The sequence below is a fragment of the Neopelma chrysocephalum genome, unplaced genomic scaffold (assembly GCF_003984885.1).
Source record: "Neopelma chrysocephalum unplaced genomic scaffold, ASM398488v2 Primary Assembly neopelma1_42, whole genome shotgun sequence".
NCBI lineage: Eukaryota > Metazoa > Chordata > Aves > Passeriformes > Pipridae > Neopelma > Neopelma chrysocephalum.
The window spans coordinates 5,545,082-5,567,800 of record NW_020897700.1 but is presented as its reverse complement, the minus strand read 5'-3'; the positions used below and the strand labels follow the sequence as shown (position 1 = coordinate 5,567,800).

General features: G+C 37.0%; 1 protein-coding gene across 6 annotated transcripts in view; it reads right to left on the bottom strand.

Moving 5' to 3' along the window:
• Positions 1 to 817: 817 nt before the first annotated feature.
• ZDHHC2 (zinc finger DHHC-type containing 2) overlaps positions 818 to 22,719 on the bottom strand; it is a 36,277-nt gene continuing 14,375 nt past the window's right edge. For 4 of the 6 annotated variants that reach the window (XM_027676469.1, XM_027676473.1, XM_027676472.1 and 1 more), the window contains 10 exons: positions 20,574 to 20,694; positions 19,585 to 19,654; positions 17,981 to 18,013; positions 13,191 to 13,311; positions 10,032 to 10,164; positions 7,641 to 7,767; positions 7,383 to 7,475; positions 6,157 to 6,266; positions 5,650 to 5,728; positions 818 to 2,811 (listed from right to left, as the gene is read on the bottom strand). In XM_027676469.1, coding sequence (XP_027532270.1) covers positions 5,688 to 5,728; positions 6,157 to 6,266; positions 7,383 to 7,475; positions 7,641 to 7,767; positions 10,032 to 10,164; positions 13,191 to 13,311; positions 17,981 to 18,013; positions 19,585 to 19,654; positions 20,574 to 20,694 — 849 coding nt within the window. In that variant the 3' untranslated portion in view covers positions 818 to 2,811; positions 5,650 to 5,687. Of the gene's footprint in view, positions 2,812 to 3,614; positions 4,466 to 5,649; positions 5,729 to 6,156; positions 6,267 to 7,382; positions 7,476 to 7,640; positions 7,768 to 10,031; positions 10,165 to 13,190; positions 13,312 to 17,980; positions 18,014 to 19,584; positions 19,655 to 20,573; positions 20,695 to 22,719 lie in introns of those variants that run through there. The other 2 variants (XM_027676470.1, XR_003533170.1) reach the window with 2 other exon arrangements.

Below are 22,719 nucleotides of genomic sequence, written 5' to 3'. Positions count from 1 at the left end.
AGTAACTGTATAGTAGGTAAAAAGCAGTCCTTAAAAAAAATACAGAAATTACACAAAAGGCTGTAGTAAAGTGCCTAGCAAGAATGTAAAGGACAGGAGAATCAGTGTAAGCAGATGAACAACATTGCATCCTTGCTCCCCTGACCTCTTCACAAATTCTCCTGTGTGCATTTTAACACTGACAATGCTCAGTATGTCATAAAGAGCATTTTCACTTTGTTACAGAAAGTATTAGAGAGCTTAAAGCCAAGAACATAGTCATATCATCAGAAATTATACTTTGGAGCATGATTAGCTCACTTTTGTCCGTATCTACACAGACAGGAACCCTCAAAAGCCAGCTGACAGTGCTCTTCATAGAGACAACTCATACCCATCCAGAGAGCAGATGTGGCAACAGCCCTCTGGCTCAGATCTGCTCCATGTTTACCTCTGAGCTATCATCCTTTCCTCTTTCCACTTCTCCTCCCTTCATCAACATCTGTTTCCCATGCCTCCATCAGTTTTCTGCTATGGGGACAGCCTCTGGCTGCATCAAAGCTGCAGATTACTTAGGGCTATTGTGCTTTCCAAGTGTGACTTCTGAGACACAGAGAAGCCAGGCATTTCTTGATCCCTTATCCCTGGCCTTTCTCTACACTGATCCCCAGCCTTAATGAGAGCTCTCAGAGCCCTGGAAATAGAGAGACTGACATCTGTATTAGAGAGATCCATTTCCTTGATATGTTTTGCTGGGGAAGAAATCCTTTGTCTTTACATAAAAATATGGAGCAAGTTACACTGAAGCTGAATTTCAACTTTTTACTCAGTATTTTTTAATGCATGCTCCATGACAAACCACCCTGTGACTAACTGCGTAAAAAACAAGACTCTACAGATATAGAGAACCTGAAGTGTTAAAAAATATATTTTCCCTCTTCCCCCTTATCCCTTAACAAGTTCACCTTTAAACAAACATAAATACGAGGTAAGCTGACAGAACAATACTGAATAAATAGCTGCAAAAAATCTTTTGGTTGCTAGACCTCTGCAGGCATCATGTAAACTGTATGCTACCTTCATGCTAGTTCAGAAAAAGTGTTCTACATCAAGGGATCCACAGTCTGGCACTTCTGGCAAGAAACAGATGTTTTCAGGCTGGTAAAATTTTGAGATTAAAAAAAAAAAGTAAAATAAATACATTTTTCCTCAATAGAAACAAAAAGCCACATTTGTGCTCCACCAGCTATCACTTCAGTTGTAAACCCAAGAAAGAAAAATTTTAAGTTACCTGCCTGTAGAAGAGTTAATGATAGTATTCTTTGCTTTCAGAATTATGTCACTTAGTCCTGCTGCCAGTTTTCTAAACAAACAACTGGCATCTTTACACTGTGAACCAACCTGCTAAGAGACTCAGGTTTGACAACAGAAGCACTTTTCTGTTTCAACTGAGCTGAGCTTAGTCTGAGAGGTTTTCACTTTTTTTTGAATAGTCCTTTTATCTAGCCACCTAGAAAGCATAACTAAATTTCTCCTAAAGTTGTTTTCAGAATAACAATTTGCATTTAAATGTAAACACTGATACTATAAATGTAGTGTATACAAAAGGCACAAGACAGTTAGATTTGTGTTGCTGAAACTTCCTTGATTTTGAAAACTGATAATGTGTCTTTTATTACCTGGCCAGTAACCTCTGATGCTAAGAAAGCTGCTAGCTCCTAACTTTATTGAAGGGGATTTCCTACTTGCAGCAGCTTGGCTTTTTGGTATTGCAATCAAAAGTCTGTTGTCCTGTAAATGCAAATATCAGAAGTCATTGTGATAAGTCTCCTTGATTGTACATGATATTCATTAAATTATACAGTAAGAAAGGCAGTGTCTTGAAGAACAAGAAAAAAGAAATCTGACACAAATATTGATAATAAGAAACTAGGAGCTTGAAAGACAGAGGCCCTCAGGAACACAGGTTGGTATAAAGCCTTTTGGATTAAAGTTCAGTGCCAACATTCACTTCCCAAAGCAGTTAAGAGCTCCAAATGGGACAATAAAATTCCCATTTCATAGCACTATCCTGTGCAGCTCCCATCAAAATCCCCAGCTGGCCAGTTTCATTTATGTATTACCCATCTGAATACAGGCTTTTTATCACAGCATTGAGCAGTGACCCACTGTAGCATTCAATTAACAAAGAATTTTTTTCCCCTCTGTAACTTTTCAAACTATTGGTAGTGCAGATCTGAGGGGAAACGGAGCTTTTGCAACAATGGTTTCCAAAAAAATGTTCCAAAAATAGACATTTCACTTGGGTCTTCTTATCTTCAAAAACTGCTTATCAAACACTCAAAAGAAAATACAGTCCACCAAGCCACTAAATTATTCATAATCAACACTGGATGTTCTCCCAATTCATAAGGGATTCATAAGGGCAGTAGTGCAAAATTTTGATTTTAAAGTCAACTACTTACAACAATTTGAATTAAAAGGTGAAACCAAGGCAAGAACATGGACTGATGTGTAACAAGGTCACATTTTTCTTGTGCTGAATATCAAAGTAAAACCAGCCATTTGTAAACTCAGCCTCCTATTTTTTTCATTTCCTAATATTCAATCATCCTTCACCATTCAAACACAGTAATTTTAAACTGAAAAATTCTTTGTCTGGTTCAGAAGTAGTATGTCTAGTTTTGTATTTCAAGCAGTGACATGGAGACAGTTAATCATCTGTTGGTTTGTTTTCTGAGCACATCCATACAGGAGCAGACAGGAATAGCTGACCAACAGGGCTGAATTTGGAAGAATCCATCTTCCTTCCAATGACAGCTTGTTCTTAAATTGGAACAGAACATTAATTACAAAATACATTATTACAATCAAAGAACACTTAAAAATTAAGTTATTGCTACAGGTATCATCAACTTGAAGGGGAAAGTGACCAACAGAAGCATGAAAATTATGAAAGAGGAGCACCATAAGACTGTTCACAGTTGTGTTACTCATGTTATGCTATTAATCTACTTCAGGATGACAGTGATTAAGTACTGACTACACAGCAAGCAGGCCACAAGTTTATAAAATGAAGTGAGCTATTTTTACAGTATTTCCAGGTACCAGCATCATTAAAAAACAATTCTCTATTACATTACTGTAAGCCACATCTGGCATTCTCAGTAATTATTCCTCTAATGAACTATAAAGCATTATAGGATACAGGTTATTGAACAGATCCTTAGTTGGGACAGAAATTCTAACTCTAACACGCTGGCAGGGGCTGTGGGCTGTATTTTTCATGTCAAAGATGAAATTACTTGGTTTTGTTGTGGTGACTTCAGCAGCTCTATTACTCTATTCACTCCCTAGGAAAAAATATAACTCAAATACTGACAATAAAGCAAAGAAGTTAAATGCAAAGTAGTTAAAAAAAGTTGTTATATAAGGGCTCTTATTCCAGCAACTGTATATACATATACATTTATATATATAAATTGGCTTTTTTATTACTTCTCCGTTAAAGTCTTTTAAGTGCCACATAGAACCAAACCAGTGCTTATGCTCATGCCAAAGAATTAGCAGTCCTTAAGATACTACCCTTCTGAAATGTGCATGAGTCCATCTGAGGCAAAATTAACTTCCAGGAGCCCCTTTATGTGGTTTTACACTTACTCTTTGGAACATAACCTCCTCCAAAAGTGGTATCTCTTTAAAAAGCCTCATTTCATAATGGATGCTCACAAAAAGAAAAAAACAAAAAAACTCCAAACAAACAAACAAAGCCCACAAACCCCAGGAGTGAGTTAATCAGACTGCAAACATATTTCTAATGGTTACTTTCTCAGACTGGATGAAAAGAAAAAAAAACAATTAAAAAAGAGATGAGTTGTTTATCAAGCTGAACAGCAGAGAAAAAACCCACTATTAACATCTCTAGAACAGTCACAGACCATGTCTGATATTCAGAATAATCTGAATGACTAAGTTCCAATAAAATGTACAACTCTTCAAAGAAAGATTAAAGTTTAAAAGCTATAACTTAAGTAAATAAAGTGTTAGGACTTTAGAAAGTAGAAATCCAACCCAATAAAACTAGTTGCAATTAATGGTATTTCTGTAACATAATCCAAAAATCTGTTTCTTTAAAGTCTGTCTCCAATGTTTTAGTCTTGATCAGTGATGACATGTAAGACATCAAACTAACTGAAGTTGAGTAATTTATTCTTTCCCAGTAGCTGCTCTTTTGTTAAAAAAAAGATGGATTAAACAGGGCAGAAATACAGCATTTTCCATTTTGAACAAAGGCTTAGAAATGAGTTTTTTATATTCTATTCAAATAACATACACAGAGCCGTCAAAATTGCAGACAGCGTCTTAAATTTCCTTCGCTCATCTCTTTAACTCTGCTCATCTGACACCCACATTTTCAACACTTCTAAAACTTCACATCATCATCAAGTTTGCAGATGTACCTATATCTGGAACTGTGTCTTCATCACTGAACACAAAAACAGAATGTAAGGGTCAAGAATTTTTTTAGTTTCTCTTATGAATCAAACTGAACTTTTTGGTACAAGCTATGGGCCGATCTATTGGTATCTGCACACCTACCATTTTTATAATCTGCTTTGACAGTGCAATACCATTTCTGATGCATCTAGTAACAATCACTGCAGTTCCCTGATGGCTTTCTATGCCTTCCACTTCCTCCATGAGGGACCATGACAGCATGAGTCACGTCACACACAAACGAAGCATATCCACTCAAGACACTTTTTCAGGACGACTGGAAAGGTACTTCCAACAGTAGAGACAGAATTGACCTTGCTGTCATACCAACTATTGCTCCGTACCAATTATTTGGTATACAGAAAGTCTTAGGGTTGGGGTCAAATTTTTTATACAGTTTTAAATACAAAATAGTTTAATTCCATAAGCTTCAGTGGACTTAGCAATATTCAAATACTAAACTGAATATGATGATCGATTGTGTTCATTCCCCAAAACCCAATTATTAAGGTCTCCTTATGTACCAAACAGAATCTACTAGCTGCTTCTCAAACCTGCTTTCTGGGAAGTCTACATTACAAGATATCACTGCAAGAAATCAAAAAAATCTCAGTTGTTTCTGACAATGGGTGATTAGATGTTCAGGAAGTCATACAAACACTTTTTGTCTTCAGTAGGCAGCACTTTTTTACTATCAGAAAGGATCCAGCTCAGTGCCTGACACAGAACAAGACATGAATAGCTTATATTTAAGATTAAATCCTTTTTCCTTCATCATCTGATAGACCTTTACCTGCTTTACCATACCAAGCTGTGATCTTGGCATTCTGTGTTAAGAACTAACTTAATTTTCAAACTCAGCTTTACAAATATGGGCTGAACAGTTTGAATAGTCATAATTTTACTGTCTTTCTAAAGAAAGGGAATAATAATATATTGGAACATTACCTAAAACTAATGGGTATAAAGATTGAACTATTTTGCAAACATGATACATCAAGAAATAGGAGGTTTAGTTTAAAACTATGAATTCATGTGCTACTACTCATGGTAAAAAAATTAATTGAAGAAAAGAAAACATATAGGAATTGTTTTAGTAATTTTCTTTTGTGCGTTCCTCAAGTGATAAGGAATCATGGAATAACATATTAAGTACAGAGAATATTAACATACCTTTTTCTTACATAGTCAGATGTTTCTTTTAAGAGAAATTAGGTTTCATTTTCCATGGTTAATGCAGGATTGTTCATACCTTTAAAGACAAAGAATGGTACTTCCACAAGAAAAGGTCTCATGTCTACTTCAGCAAATAATACAACTTTTAATTAACAATCATTTTAATGCCATTACACTATTACTAAGTCTATTCCTGTCCTGTGTCTATCACACAGCTTTTCACTAGTTGCAACTAGGTGTTATCATACTCTTTTATAAGCAATATCTTGTCAAAAGTACTATCAGGCCTAGCTTAAAAGATAATTAGCACCTACTGGTGTCAGTGTCCTCAGTACCTCAGTCAGGTTTAACTAGGAAGGGCACAGCAGCTTTGACACATGGAACTTCCTACAAGCATGCATTTAGAAGAAGCTTCATGAATTTTGGTTCATGAATACAAATCAAGTGACCTTCCAAAACTAGTTTATACAACACGAATCATTGCGGCAAAAATCCATTCCTTACCAATTTTGCCCTTTTCAGCCTTTACACTAGTTTCTGACCAAGAAGGTGTATCCGTAAGTAGGTGGCTCTGGGAATCACGCAGTGGCTTTGCAGGAAACAGATGGTTCTCACTGTAGTGCCAATAAAAAGAACATTAGTAAACTGCAGTAATTTTTCATTATCTTACCACACATTACAAACACTTTGTCATACGCAGTACCTTTCTTACCTTACCTTGCTGCTTTTCTGATGAATCACTACTCTTTTATCATTACATATATTACAGCGCAGTTGTCACAGATGCAAGTGCAATCTAAAAAGCAACTCCCTAGCACAGAACAGGGAAACATTCTGATTTTTGACAGCTATTCTATATTAATACATGTATGTACTTCAGCTCCAAAGGCACTTTTACCTATAATCTTTCCCACTACAACAAGCTAGACATGATAAATAGTGGAGAGAACATCTCCAAAATCTCTTGCCTACCATAAGCTATGGAATGCTGGGGTAAGATAAAACGTCAGTAAGCAACTAGCTGAAATATAATATATTTCTATTATGAATAAAAGATTGTCAATATGATTCCATTATCATTTCTTAGCCACGTATTCAAATTTACTATACTTATCCCACTTTTCATTACATAAATGTTGCAAAAAAGATATGAAATACTAAGCTATTATATTTATTTAAAGGAGCATCTGCATACTTTTCACACTTTAAAGATGTCATGTTCATTAAATTTAAGAATTAATAAAATATGTTCTATTATCAGCAGAAACAACACTTAATATTTAGCTTCCTGTGCTTTAGCACAAGTGCCATAAGAGATTCCTTCCTGTGAAGCAGCTTTCACCAGACACGACAAAGCAGGCCTCCCCCAAAAGCTGTGCAAGGTAATGGATTTGTATCACAGGCAGACCAACTAACCAGCTCATACGTACGCAGAACAGAATGCTGCTGATACTGAATGTCAGGGAGGGGTGGAAAACTCAGGTCCTGGGATGCCACTGAACCAAGACAAAGTACATTGGGGGAAAAAACCCCACCCCACCTCACTTCCATAATGTAAAAATAAATCTGAGAATTAGCTGATTTGCTTAGCTGTTTAAAATCTGACTTGGATTTATTAACAGGGTATATAAAAGTGGTAAGCAAATGAAGAGTATCTTATACATGGTTCTGTTCATGTGTGCACAGGAAAAAAATCAACTATTTAGAATGAGTAACAAAAAGCAGATTACTTTTTGGATGTTGAATTAAGACCACCAGGTGTGGAAGCTTGCTCAGGATCCTGATTAACAAGGCAAGTTGGGAAGGAGCAACCATCCCCTAAACTGAAAAATTCAGAATTAGTGTCATACATACAAAAATCCAACAACTTTGAAGAACTTTTTTATTAAAGTATTACTGCATCTTATTTCAAAAACTAACCACCCCCAAATCCTCTGGATCCTGATTATTCAACAGTTTCAAGAAATGAAGCATTAAGAACAGCATACCTTGAAAACACAGGCAGCAACCAATATTTCTTCTCATCACCAAACACCTGCCTTAGGTTTTTGCTGAAGCCCAAGCTAAAGCCATTCTTGTCTGTTCTATGACGAAATATGGGAGCTCTGAATACCTCTTAAAAGAAAAAAGATTAATTAGATCTCTTCACAAGTTACAATGTTTACGTTTCACACCAGTATATAGGCAATTGCACCAATGATACCATCATCCAAGAGGAAAGGCTGTACTGCCCAAACGACTGAGAAAGCTGAAGTCAGTGCTGCACACTCGCTGTGCGTGCAGAGGAATTCCAGTGGCTCAGGAAGGGTGGAAGTCTCCTTCACTCTCCTCCCTAATCAAGGCAAGGGAGAGTGAGGAACTCACTTTTTAAGAAGGCATGATATGTTTATATGAAGATTTCAGCATGTGACTGTACCACAGAGAGTGTTCAAGAAAGAAAAACCTAAACAAAGGGTTTAAGACAGAAAGAGCAATGGAAAGGCAGAAAAGCTTAACCTACTTTAGTAGTAAGACTAGCCTTTCACATGAAAATATTGTGTGTTTTTACAGCTGCATAAAGAAAAGACTTTGCTCATAGACCAAGATTATTTCCCATGGACATGCAACCTAAATTTCTGGAGAAGAGAGCTAAATATAGCTTTAAGTGTTGCAAAGTGCCTGAAGCACAAAGTTCATTCACTTTCCACTAAGTAACTGATAGCCATTTAATTCCTTTAATTGGCTATATATAGTAGGCAAACTACATACTGATGTCCTGACAGTACAGCTCCCAGAAACCATGTCAGAATCATGCTGAGATTGTCCTTCTGCAGTAAAACCTTAGCTATGAACTGCTGGAAATGACCCTCCACATGCAGTATGCATTAGTTACCATGGGTTTTAAAGAAGGGGGAAGGGAAAATGGGGGCACCCTTTCAGATGCCCATGTTAAGCCAGGAAAACACCTCCCAGGATGATTTAATCACACTCACACTTAAAGCTATCATGGCTTCATTACCAAATTATTGCATGTTGAATGTTTCACATATTGAGCAATTTCCCAAAGTAAAGTAGGAAGAAGAGACAAACAGATCCCTTTGAGTAGCCTAAGCATGCACAAACCATGTTATATTACCTGTATTGAATTCTGTTTGTTTTGAAAATGAAACGTTGAATTAAAAGTGTAATGTATAATGGTTACCTCTGAACAATTTTTTTTGCACTAAAATTGTAAGACCAGTTTATAAATAGAATATTTAATTACTGCCATTCATTTAAGCATCTTTAATAAAACTTTTCTCCTTATAACTAGACTGAACCATTTTTTTCCAATACTAATTTCTAAGTCAATGATTTGTCAGAATATTGGAGAAATCCACAAACCCTAGAGAAATCTTGACATAAACAAGCTTTCTTCCATTGATATAGATATCTATTCTCAAAGTTTTCCATTAGTCACCTACATATTAGTAAATCCAAAGAGAACTGGAAAAAACAGATCAATTCACTGGCTTACTCTAATTCAGCTTATATCAACAGAAAAGCACTTAAAGACTTAGAACTTTAATGGTTACATTGCAAATTGGCATTATTACAGTCCAGGATACAGCACAGAACAGGCACTCAAATCTTCTGCACCTTCTTTTATTTATTAAGATTTGTAATCAGAAACATATGCATTTAGGTGGAGGAAAATCCTGGTTTAAGGCTGATATTCAATGCAATTATATATACTGTTCTATAGTAGAGGAACAGGCCATCTTCTTTGAGGTTTTAAAAATTAATTCACAACACAGAGCCCTTTCTATGTATCTATAATTATGTGGTAGACAGGTCTCACAATTGTGAAACTGCCTTTAGGATCTCCATTGTTCACTTACTACTAAATATAGAAGCACTGCCTGTTCTTCTTTAACAGGTCATTCTCTGACAGAACTTTGGTTCTGCAGGGGATAAGGGTGGGCATGAAGTGCTGGAGCCACTGCCCTTACTGAGACACCATATCAGAGGACTCTGACCTTTGGGCTGAGAATGCCAAACAACAATCACATGTGCGAGCATGCAGTAGTGCATCTAACATTTATTAGAAAATCATCTCAATTTTATTTTCAGTTTTTTAGTTTATTCAGTTTCTGTTAACAAGCTGTGGGTAGAAAGCAGTGAGAGGAAGAGCATAAGTTTGCTAATAACTTAGCCCTTTGGGACAAGAGGGAAAGAGAATTTCCAGGGAGCAGCAGAAGTGGGGAGTCAGGACTGGACAGTGCCAGATCTTGGCAATTTTAACCAGGGTCCAAGGAACCTGTGTAGAATTGTCCACTTTTTCCATTACACCCGCACATAAAATATACATTTATTATTTATTTTTTGCTGTCAAACACAGAAGCATTAAATCTACTTACCTAATGTGGATTTATTCTTGCTGACAAGCCAACAGTGATACCCAAAAAGAGAAGACAAACTGACAGAAAACATAGCTGCAGCAAAGAATAAAAACATGATGTGGAACTTGGCTTGAGTATCAGGAAGGCCATTCTAAAAATAAAAAAAATGATGCCATTAGAACTGGGGAAATAGCTGTTTAATTTGATTATTAATAATCCTCTATTCAGCAAAATCAAATTCAGCACAGAGACAAATGTACCCCACAAGAATATGAATAAATGAATTACACACCTCCAGTGTACAGACAGCCATGCAACTAGGTTGGTGACAGCATTTAAGTTAAAAAAACAGGCCCTTTCTTGAGAAACTATAAATACTGAGAGCAAGAATCTGAAATTTGGATCTGAACTTTGAAGTGTTTTTTAGTGAAGAATAATTTGTCTTTACAAAAATTGTGTTGTTTGATTAGCCTTTTCAAAATACTTATAGCATAAATCAGCTTCAAAATAACTAAGAAATGAGTGAAATTTCATGACCTGTGATAAGACAAAAAAAATGAGGGCTGTAGTTATTAGATCTTTCGTACTTTTGTATGTGATATTAGGAGATACTAGATTACAATGTAATGCCTTGGAATCACAGAATGTCTTGGCTTGGAAGGGAAAAGTGCGAGCAAAACCTCAACTCTGGACATGAGGAGAGGAGACTTCAGGTTGCTCAGGAAATTAGTAAGTAAGGTACTCTGGGAAAATGTTTTTGCAGATGCTGGGGTACATCAGTGCTGGTCACTTTTTAAATACCACCTCCTAAGGGCACAGAAGCAGGCAATTCCCAAATGCTGGAAGTCAAGCAGACAAGGCAGAAGGCTGGCTTGGCTGAACAGGAATCCTCTCTCAGAGACGAGGCAAAAAAGGAAAGTGTCTCCCAATGGAAGCAACGTCAAGTAAAATGGGAAGAATTCAGAGATGCTGCTTGCCACTGCAGGGAGAAAATCTGTGTGGCCAAAGCTCAGCTGGAGTTGAAGCTGCCAGAAATTTGGGGGACAATAAAAAGAGATTTTTCAAATATATTAATGGCAATAGGCAGTATAGAAATATCATCAGCCTGTTATAGGATGGGGATGGTCACTTCACAAACAGGGACAAAGACAAGGCAGGGGTGTTTAATACTTTCTTTGCCTCTGTCTTCAATTCGGATGACAGACCAAGTGCCCTGAGCTGGAGGACCATGACTGTGAGAATGATCAACTCCCAGTTGACCCTGAAATTGTGCAGGATCTGCTGCTCCAGCTGGATCCCTACAAATATGTGGGGCCTGATGGGATTCATCCAGGAATTCTCAAAGAATTAGCTGATGTCATCACAAAACCTCTCTCGATTTTTTGAGCGGTCTTGGGAATCTGAAGAGGTTCCAGCTGACTGGAAGCTGGCGAACCTCATCCTGATTTTCAAGAAGGGCAAGAAGGAGGATCCTGGAAACTATAGGCCTCTCAGTCACGCTTCAGTGCCTGGTAAAGTAATGGAGAAGATTATTCTGGAAGGTATTGAAAAACACCTGAAAGACAACGCAGTCATTGGTCACAGCCAGCATGGCTTCATGAGGGGAAAGTCCTGTTTATCAAACCTTATTTCCTTCAATGATAAGGTAACCCACCTATTTGATAAAGGGAAGCCAGTTGATGTAATCTCTTTGGATTTTACTAAAGCTTTTGATACTGTATCTCACAGGATCCTTCTGGACAAAATGTCCAGCATACAGCTGGATAAACACATGATGTGGTGGGTGAGCAATTGGCTCACGGGTCAAGCACAGAGGGTAACAGTGAATAGGGTAACATCAGACTGGTGACCTGTCCCTAGCGGGATTCCACAGGGCTTCATCTTGGGCCCTGTGCTCTTCAACATCTTCATAAATGACTTGGATGCATGACTGGAAGGGATACTAAGGAAGTTTGCAGATGACACAAAACTGGGAGGAGCTGTTGACTCCTTTGAAGACAGGGAGGCCCTGCAGAGAGACCTTGACAAATTGGAGGACTGGGCAATCACCAACCATATGAAGTTCAACAAGGCGAAGTGCCAGATTCTGCATCTGGGATGGGGCAACCATGGATGTTTGTACAGACTGGGGAATGAGATGCTGGAAAGCAGTGCCACAGAAAAGGACCCGGGGGTCCCAGTCAATGGCAAGTTGAATACGAGTCATTGTGCCCTGGCAGCCAGGAGGGCCAACCGTGTCCTGGAGGCATCAGGCAAAGCATCACCAGCCAGTCGAGGGAGGGGATTGTCCCACTCTGCTCTGCACTGGTGTGGCCTCACCTTGAATACTGTGTGCAGTTTTGGGCGCCAAAATAGAAGAAAGATATTAAGCTCTTACAGAGTGTCCAAAGGAGGGCAACTATGATGGTGAAGGGCTTTGAGGAGAAGCCGTATGAGGAGCAGCTGAGGGCACTTGGTCTGTTCAGCCCGGAGAAGAGGAGACTGAGGGGAGACCTCATTGCAGTTTACAACTTTCTCGTGAGGGGAAGACGAGGAGCAGACGCTGATGTCTTCTCTGTGGTGAGCAGTTACAGGACACAATGGAATGGTCTGAAATTGTGTCAGGGGAGGTTTAGGTTGGATATTAGAAAAAGCGTCTTCACCCAGAGAGGGTGGCTAGGTACTGGAACAGGCTCCCCAGGAAGTTCACATCACCAAGTCTGATAGAGTTCAAAAAGTGTTTGGATGATACTCTCAGGCACATGGTGTGACTCCTGAGGATAGTCCTGTGCAGGGCTAAGGGTTGGACTCGATGATCCTTATAGGTCCCTTCAAACTCAGCGTATTCTATGATTCTGTGATCTAGTTCCAAGCCCCCTGCCATGGACAGGGACAGCTTCCACTAGAGCAGGTTGCTCCAAGCCCCATCCGACCTGGCCTTGAACACTTCCAGAAATGGGGCATCCACAATTTCTCTAGGCAAATTCACCATCCTCACAGTAAAGATTTTCTTCCTAATATCTAATCTTAATCTGCCCTCTTTCAGTTTAAAACCCTTACCACCGCTTGTCCTAACACTACATGTCCTTGTAAGAAAGTCCCTCTCCAGCTTTTTTGTAGACACCCTTAAAATCTTATACTTCCGGCACAGCACTAACTTCATACACTTCAAGACAGTATGTAGATTGGGGTACTTACTGTCCAAAACTTGATAAAGTACTGTAAATCTGTTGCAGCAATGAAAAGGCAATACACTAGCGAGTAAGCCAAGAAGAGAAGAAAAAATTTGTAATTGGAGAATCCTACACAGTTGTTCACCCTGATTAAAAAAAAAAGTAGAAGTAAAAATCGAATATCACGAAAGTTATTTTCTTTTGCTTTCATCCAATTTAAATTATTTGCTCTAAAAAAAGTTAATATCAGCATGTAAACCAAGTTTTGCATCCTATTTCTGCTGCCCCAAGCTACTGAAATGGATTAAGTTTCAATTCTCAAATTACTGTAGTAGTTCTAACCCAAAGCAAAATAACAACACCACCAGAAAAAGCCCAAAGAACTTTACCAGATAACACTGCTTTCAACAGCTTACTGAAATTAAATTTTCTCTTATGGCATGAAATCTGTTCCCAGCACATCTGATGTAAATGTGATTGCAGTTAGAGCTAATTTTTTAGTTTGCAGGTAAGTATCCATGTTATACCATTAGGCATACTGCATGTCAACTGGGACAGTAACAAGCCAAGAATTTGAATCTCGACTGAGTTTTGTGAAAATAAAAGCAGTCTCATTTAATCCACATCCTCCTTCATTCATTACACTACATATTAAAACTTCTTAGTATGATTCTCAAACTTAAGAGCATTCATAGGCAATTCCTAAAAGTATTTACATTTACATAAAAAAATGAGAGAAATACTAGTCTTAAATAGACAGAAAACATTTCATATCAGGAAATACACATTTCATGACAGGAAACAAAAGACATTAGAAACATGCAAATACACATCCAAATGTTAAAATAAATCTCATTTTATCATTTTTACTCATGGGATTTAAGTTCACCTGTCTCCCATTTGTGAAGATTTTATAAACAATAATGAGCAACTAGTGTACATTATGATGATGAGGTTACATTTAGTACCATGGCAGCTTCCCAACAGAGACAACATATTAAGTATTATGGATTTCAGAGCTCTATTAAACATGTAATGATATTATATCCACCAAATGAAAAAATATCGGAGTGCTGCCCACAGGCAGTCTATTGGCAAACCACTTCCTCTTTTATTTGGTTGCATTAAGAAGCTAATCGAAGTTATCTTAGCACTAACTTCGACAGAATTCTTCAAATGAGTTTAAAAAAATAATTCCATATACCTTAACTAACTGATACTGCTGTCAAAAAGATCAGCTAATTAAGAGAAGATTACACCCACAAGAGCACTTGTATATTGAAAAAAAAATCTCAAAAAAATATGTGGCAAGTCTCAACTTCAGCTTCTAGAAGTACAGGACACGTTATTGTAACTGTTCTCTTCTCTAGGGAGACAGCGATGCTAATGGTAGAATACATGCTAATGAGATAAAGGTAAAATCTTAAAACACTAAATAAATTTACACTGTACAGTACTGTTATTCATTCTCAGAGTGGATAGGGAGTTTGTTATAAGTTTTGTTTTGACAAAACATGCCACGTTGGGTAAACATTACATTGAGCATTATCATTTAAACATGCAGCACTAGCTATGCATCTGCATTAACTACAATTAAGGACTCAAAACACATTGTTCTAATAAAAAAAAAAGAAGATATATTTCTAAGCTCATCATGCAGTGAAGTGGTTTTTTTTCCATTAAATACATCAAAGTAGGCAATTCCATGATAAACTGCAACCAATTCAAACTCAAGGTTTCTCTGATAACCCTGTTTTCCTTTCACGATATTTATTTTAGGACCGTTTTTCCTTTGAGGCATTGTTTAGCGTGAGGAAAAAAAATATCAAGTGAAATTTTATTCCCCAAAGATGAAGTTTCTTGAATCAGATTTCTTTATCGCTGTTCTTTTGCACTATGGCATGCAGTACACACGTCAAATTGTATAAATTTTTATGCTCCCTTCAATTCTGGCAAAGCCCCAGACTGTGGAATTCTAACTGGAAGAGAACACTTTATCAGAAGATTGAAGAGAAAGTAAATACCAGGGTTTTGTAATTGTACTGCTTGAGCACGTAGTATCAGATCTTAAAACCCAAGGTTAGATTTGAAGTCTAACATTTCTGAGAAAGATTAAAACTGATAAATATACTGACAACTGGCTAAATAATGGTATGTTATTGCAGTGAAACGTTAACACAGAAGAACAGTACAGAGTAACAATTTGTATTACAGCTAACATTTTAAACACTTCATTTTGAAGTACAAAAAGAAAATACATAATTCCTGTCTCAAGAGTTAGTTTACTGAAAATGCCAGGCAAAGAAATAACTTACAATGCACTAAAGGTGATCCAACTCAGTTAACAAGAAGCATCACAGAATTCAGGAGATGCTAACTTCTATTTGGATTACTCAGGAGATAAAGGAGAAATGTTTCAAATTATTCCTAAGGTGTTCCTAATGGACCTTGTTAACATTAGTGTTATATACAAACGATATTTTTGGTGACGCCTCAAGCCATTGCATTCCCGCCTGCAGCTCCATCTGTCTATAGCGAGTAGCAGCAGCACTAGAAATCACTAATGCATCACTTAAAACTGGTGGAGTAGTTAGTGGGCAGTTAGCATTAAATATTTCCATTTATCACAGCACTTCCATTAGCACAGGAATGACAGCCAAAATAAAGCCTCCCTGCCTGAGAGCAGAAGACAGGTGACTTGGGGCTAGGACATGACTACCCCTTATTAACTCTGCCTTCCAAATGCTTCATCTTACTCCCTAGGTAATTCTTACCTGTCTTTTCTCCAGAAATTCTTCTCATAGCAGAATATTAAGTTAGAGGTAACTCTCATTACTGTTTCTCTGCTCTCCCTAAGCATCAAATGAGTTCCTTCCCCCTTCCTTCCCACACAACTTGCTCCCACCAAAAAATCCCAATATGAAAAGCAAAGCAGGACCTAATGATGTTCAGAGAGACTAAAATCCATCCATTATACTGATTTACACCCTTACTTTTGTTGGCGAGATAGCCATATATCTCCCAAAGAACCTTTGAACATGGGTCTTTACACGCAACTATAAAGCTTGATCAGCACTGGTGCAGTATTTCAAAACTTTTTTGTCTCTTCCACGTAGTTCTTTTTTTCTGGGTGAGCCAGGAACTGTGAACATCCACTCAAATTAGAAAAAATAACACAAGACAATACTTCTTTTTCTATGCTTTTCTGTTACTTGGAATACAAAAGTAACAATTCTCCATCAAGAACACATCTTTCAATTATCTTCCCCATTTGTATTTTTATTTTTTGCACCCACTGCTTATTAGATTAAAAACAATGAGAAATGTAAATACTCTCTCAAACTGGGTATGTTTATGTTGTTAGATTAAGAAGACTGCAAACAGGTAAAATAAGCAAATGCTACTGAGAGGAAAACGGAGTTTGTTTTTCTAGAAGTCTCTGCCCTAGTGAAACAACACTTCACTCCCCTTTTACAAAAAATTTAAGTGCTGTTTATGATTTACTATTTGATACAATGGATTTTTATTATGAAATTGAAGTTTACATGAAGAACATTTTCATTTAAATGTCTTAAGACAGAATAACTCAAACAATCTCAACAAGACCATACAGCTATAAGAAGTGTTTGTAATACTGAACAATAATAGTCATATTGAGACTTTTCACCAATATTTTGTCAGGAATAGCCTGACAGCTGTTTTTCTTATAGCTTTCCCTGTTTTGTTGTGGGGGTTTTTTGTTGTTGTTTTTTTTTTTAAGAAGCGCACTACTAACACTGAGCATCATCACATTTCACATGCTGATATTCCTACAGCAAAAAAACCTGTAGGAAGTAACTCTACCCTATACAGATAACTATTTCTTTCAATTGAATCTACCATGTAGATGCAAAATAAGGGGAGATTCTTAAAATCAAATTGCATTACGTCAGAGGCTGTAGTCAGGACCACGACAAATACGAAGAGACCAGCACCCCTTCTTCCCTCAGGACAGAGTCTCCTCTGCCCCAGAATTTGATTTAAGGAAGTGTCAAAACAGCTGCTTAGAAACACCTACCCATCAGTTTGTCCAATACAGGAGATTCTTCTTTTCTGATAGGTTTCATGCAGTGAAGAACTGCCACATACCACTCGATTATCTCAACTTGGACCTTACTAAACAATTATTTTAATTATTTCTGTGAGACACCTGCCAAACTGACATAAAATTAATTATGTAACCTGCCTACCCACTAGTCCCAAGGGCTGCTAAGAAAACACAGGAGAACAAAACCACTGTGCAGGCTGACATGGCAGCAAAAGAAAGGAGGGTGGGAGGGAGAGGGGAGGAAAAATGAAAGAACACAAAAAAACCGTAAAACTAAAAGAACTAACTTGCTGTTTCTGGCAAGGCCACTCCAGTTGTCCTGGGAGCTTCAGTAAAGGGAACTAGATACACCCCTGCCCTTTCATTTTTAACCTAGGGTGGCATATCATTATTCATTGCAACAAAGGCACAATAATACTCAAACTATAAAGAAAATAGCAATCCTTAAAAAGAAGTTTTTTCACTGACCAGAAGTCTACCTCATCTTTCCTGTAAAAACAGTTACCCAACTGAGAGATCTAAGAAAAATTATACACGAACTTCTTTCCATATGTCACAACTAAGAAAAGAGGACATACAGTAAATAACTCCAATGGTTCTGCAAGACCAGTAACTTCAAATAAGCATCTAACTCTAGGAATAGTGAAGCATCACCTTCACAAAAGGCCCAGCAAGAGTATATTTTATCAAAGCAGAAAGTAGGAAAAGAAAACCAATAGTACACTCACCAAGGGCAGTGATGATCCATTTTCAAAATGCATCTGAATAACCCCAACAGAATTCCAAGCATTGCAAAAAGCAAAAGAAAAAAAAAAGTCAGAAGCAGAGTTACATGTCAGATTTAAATTACTCACATAGAGATTAAGAATTACACATATTTATTGTTGTGTACCTAATCTATTTAACAAATATGTGCATTTAAATTCACATAAAACTGTTTACCTGCAAGTGAAGTGCAGATAACCTAAACTCGAAACACCTGATCTGTCACGAGCTTAGTGATTTAAGAAAATGCAATCTAGAGCTTCAACTTCAGGATTTGATTCTTATTCTGTATAGGTTTTTCAACTATTCTTTATTCTCTGACAGAGCCTTAGAAACGGAGCTAATTCAATTATTACTAAGTCATTACTAATTACTTAGTCATACAACTAAATATACTTCCAAGAATTATGGTTTGCTTTTATAGAACTATATACATATGCACACGAGGTTTTTAAGAACTTACCCTGCATGAAAAATACCAAACAGTTTTCCAATTAATCACTCTCCATTAACAAAATGTGCACATGAAAATCAGATATAATTGAAGTAAGCAAATTTTGACAAGGTAAGGACAAAATAAAGGTATTCTGCAAAATATATTAACTAATGGCATTCTGCAAATTTCATTCACATTTTATACGATAACACAAGTCACCCTTTTTCTCCAGTAAAAAGATACATGACTATTTTCCTATCTTACATTGCAACCACCATTCCATACAACACAACCAAGATCCCCCTTCTGCCTCAATTCTGTTATTCTTTCAATGCCTCTGCTGCTCTGCTGGACAAAATGGTATGTCTTCTCCACCTCACAATCATGTTGGAAGGTTTGATGCTGTATCAGCTGAAGAGTAACTGGAACAGCCTTAAAGCTAAGAATAAATCATCCTTTGAGGAAGTGTCTTCTCTCAAAGTTAGAAATTTAAAGCACTGGGGGCAAGAGTGAAGAAACGCACAGACATCCAAGCTTGCTAGAGAAAGGTCAGAGAGAACAACAGCCAAAAGAAAGATTAAATTAGAAAGCAATCAGACTTCTGGGGACTATGGATGTGAACTTCTTTTTGTGGCAGACAAACAAAATCTTCATTTTATTTCCCAGTTAGAAATGGGAGAATGTTTGGCTGTTTCTTTCTTTAAACAAAAATAACCTGCAAGGTATCCAGTGAAAAACAGGATATTAAGTTTATTACCTCAGATAAGATGTGACATCATGATTAGATTGAGATAGGTAGTGATGTTTATTCAGATTCTAATAAAAGAAGAAAATTTTTGTTTATCAGCTATTTTTGGTTACATTCTTAAAGAAAATTCATTATTATGTAAAGAATGTAGAAGACCACGTAATCCATGCTGGCATCAAGGAAGCCATCAAATGAATTGTACTAAGTTACAGACTTCCCTAGAAATAAGTAAATGAAAACTAAACCTGAAAAAAAACTAAGGGAAAAAAGCTTACCTGCCAAAATATTAAACCTGAAAAATCTACTCATAAGAAATAAAAGCTGCTGTGTTAAGGAAAAAATGGATTAATTCAGAAAACCACTTATTTAAAATATTTTCTTACTTGTCGCATACAGAACAGTGATGACAACGATCTGGTTTTACAAGATGGCATCTGTCACAGTATCTGATTGCTAAAGAAAAAAAGTTCCAAGATTAGATCTTAATGTACAGTTACACATTTTGTCACCTGAAGTCTGTGCAAAAATTAATACTAGCAGCTCAGCCCAGAAGAACCCCCCAGGAAAGCATTTCAGTATGGTCAGAAAGAGTTGCAAATACCAAAGCATTCTTTAACTACTTGCAATGCTGAATCTATCAAAGCTCAGTTTTTGCAATCTCTGCTAATCATGGGTTTTTTCTTCCAAACCCCTCAGCTCTGCAAAACAACCAACGAACCAACAAAACCCACAAAAACCTACTAGACTGGAAAAACTTTAAAGATCATTCAACATAAATAGCTGTTTTAAGCTATTGTTCTAACAGCTTTAATTTACTATATGAGATTATCTCTTGGATTTGCTTAGCTAGCCAGCATTCGCAAACTGACAATATCAGTAGGGTTAGATTAACTCTTAGTTTGGAAGAACCTTTGTTCTTGCTACTGAACAACCAACAAGTAAAACAGTAACAATTTCTTACTCTGATCTATCTATCTATATATAACATGCAGATAGTGATTCTTTTTTTATAACTATTTTTTTAACCTATGAAAAAACAAATCTGTGCGGCTAATGACTGCTACAGCCTCTTCTGCAGCTTGTTAGTATTACAAGCTACTTGTTAAAATCAATTTGAAAACATCTAGCAGGTATTGTCAATCCACTTTAAAATCCTAAACTGTACGCCACAATTTACTTTCCAACAATCTTTACGCTGAATAAATGTAGCTGCATAAAGTTACATTAAAGTTAAGTTCTTGGACCACTTTGTTATTTTATGAAGTATGAAAAGCACTTCTTCCCTTCGATCCAAACTCTTAAATTTTTTTCAATTAGTTTAGGTAGTACATCAAGACACCTGCCTTCAGTGGCCTCCAGAACACCTATTTACCTCCAGACATTGTCCGTGTATAGATAGGAAGATCCTTGGCTGCCCGTCTTAAGACTTCTTGCTGGGATTCACCTCTAGGTTCCCTCTCTAGGGATTCCTTGTCTGAATATGATAGATGAAACTGGAATAATTTTTAAAATCAAAGTAATGTTAGCAAATTCCAAGTTAAATAAGTAACTGTAGATGTGTAATGAGAAATAAATATTCATTACATGAAGATGGGTTAGCAGCAAGTACAAGGAATTACAGCAAATAACCCAGTGTTCCCAAGACAACTAATTCAGTTTATGGCAAAATTAAAAATACTTCTGATTTGGTATCAATGCAGAGATGAATGCTTCCAGAAGTATTAAGGAACTCTCTTCAAGAGGAAAATCAAGAGCTTATCATTCCCCTGAAAAGTCAGTTAATTTACTTCCGTAATACCAAATATTAGCTAGTGAATATAAGCTAGGGATGTCAGTATTTAACTGAAAAATACACTACTAATAACAGCCGAAAAGATAGCTTTATTTCTCTTCTGTCTGGCATTTTCCCTTTTATTCTTTGTCACTAGAAAGTTGCTGTTCTCGTCATGCAGGTGTCAGGATGTGTTTTTACTATAGAGACTGGCTGAGAGAAGGAAGAGACGGGTGTCCTGTATGACAGAATAACCACATCTTGAACATCTTCCTGAATAAAATGACAACTTCTGTCACTGCTCAAAATGGCAATAACAAATAAGGCTTTAGTAAGTGCTGAAAGGGTAAAAATTTCTGAAAGACATGCACAGTATACATGAAGTAGTACAAATTCCTTATGCTCTAAAGTCCTTTGCAACACAGCACCATAGCCTTGTCACTGTAGCTTCTAGAAATGGGCAGATGCCAAAGGCTTTGATATCTCCATCTCTGATATTCTCCAGAAAGAGGATACAAAATCATCTCTGAAAAAAAGTCCACATTTGGCAGGAAGAGTGGCTGTCTCTAACCTGTGCTAGAAACAGAAGCCCACTCCATAGCATTTATGTTTACAGGAAGGCTAGTCATTACAATATTGAATTTTTTCCTAAAATGAAGTGAGGCAGTAAGTAAAACTAAGGAATGAGACAAAAACATACAGTTAGGAACCTACTCTCACCACCACAGAGAAGGCACCACTCCACCCTTCCTTGCAAAGCTCACAATCTTCCAGCTGAAGCTGGAGATTCACCATTTAGCCTGAGTTTCTCAAGTCACCATTCATTTTTTTCCCTTCCAAGAACACATTCTTACCAAAAACTGATTTGATTTATATTAATGATACATACAATTTCTCACTGCAGAAACTTGGTTCAGAATACTTTTTTTTTAAATGCTGGTTGGATGTAAACAGAGCTACTACTGCACCATTTTGTATTGGTCCTCAGAGTAGTCCTAAGTTTACAAACATTCATTCCTGGGAAACCATCTTCTCTCCCACCCTTATGCAGTACTTGCATATAGCTAGTATGCACAGGTACAGAATGGCACACATACAGCAAAGTCCCTCAAAGCCTACTTTCTACGTGTGTTAAAGTTTGAAATAAGCTTAAAAGAAAGCTGTGCAGTTTGCACCAGCTACACTATTCATGAAAACAAAATGCTGAAACTGTTTTTCAGTATTCAAATGAGTTTTTGCTAGATAAGTCAGTTCAGTTCATTTGAAAAGATAATCCTTTAGTATTCACAGACTTCATCCTAGAAAATGGAAGCCAAGCAGTAACTTAACATAACAAAATACCCTAATTAAATTTTGAAAATACTGCTCTAGTAGAACAGGAAAAACACATGGAACAACAAAGATGTCACTTTCTGCCAGCAGCATTGTGTAAATTCAAATAACACAGAAACATCCCACATTGCTTTCTATTACCCAACTTCCATAACCCATCTGAAGTTCTTCATTAGTATTGTATGACAGCTTTGGAATCCTACTGTAATTAGTAGGATTTGTCAAAATGTTTTGGAAGTCTTTCATTGGCATCAGTCCAGCGCTTTGAAAACCCTTCTAATTATTGCTACAGTCACCATATACATGCACACATTTGGCTCTGTAATTACCAAATGAAATAGGCTCCTAATTTATTTTGCTCCTCCCTATCCCAAGCTGTAGTAAAGACTGCAGCGTGAACTTCAATGAAAACCGC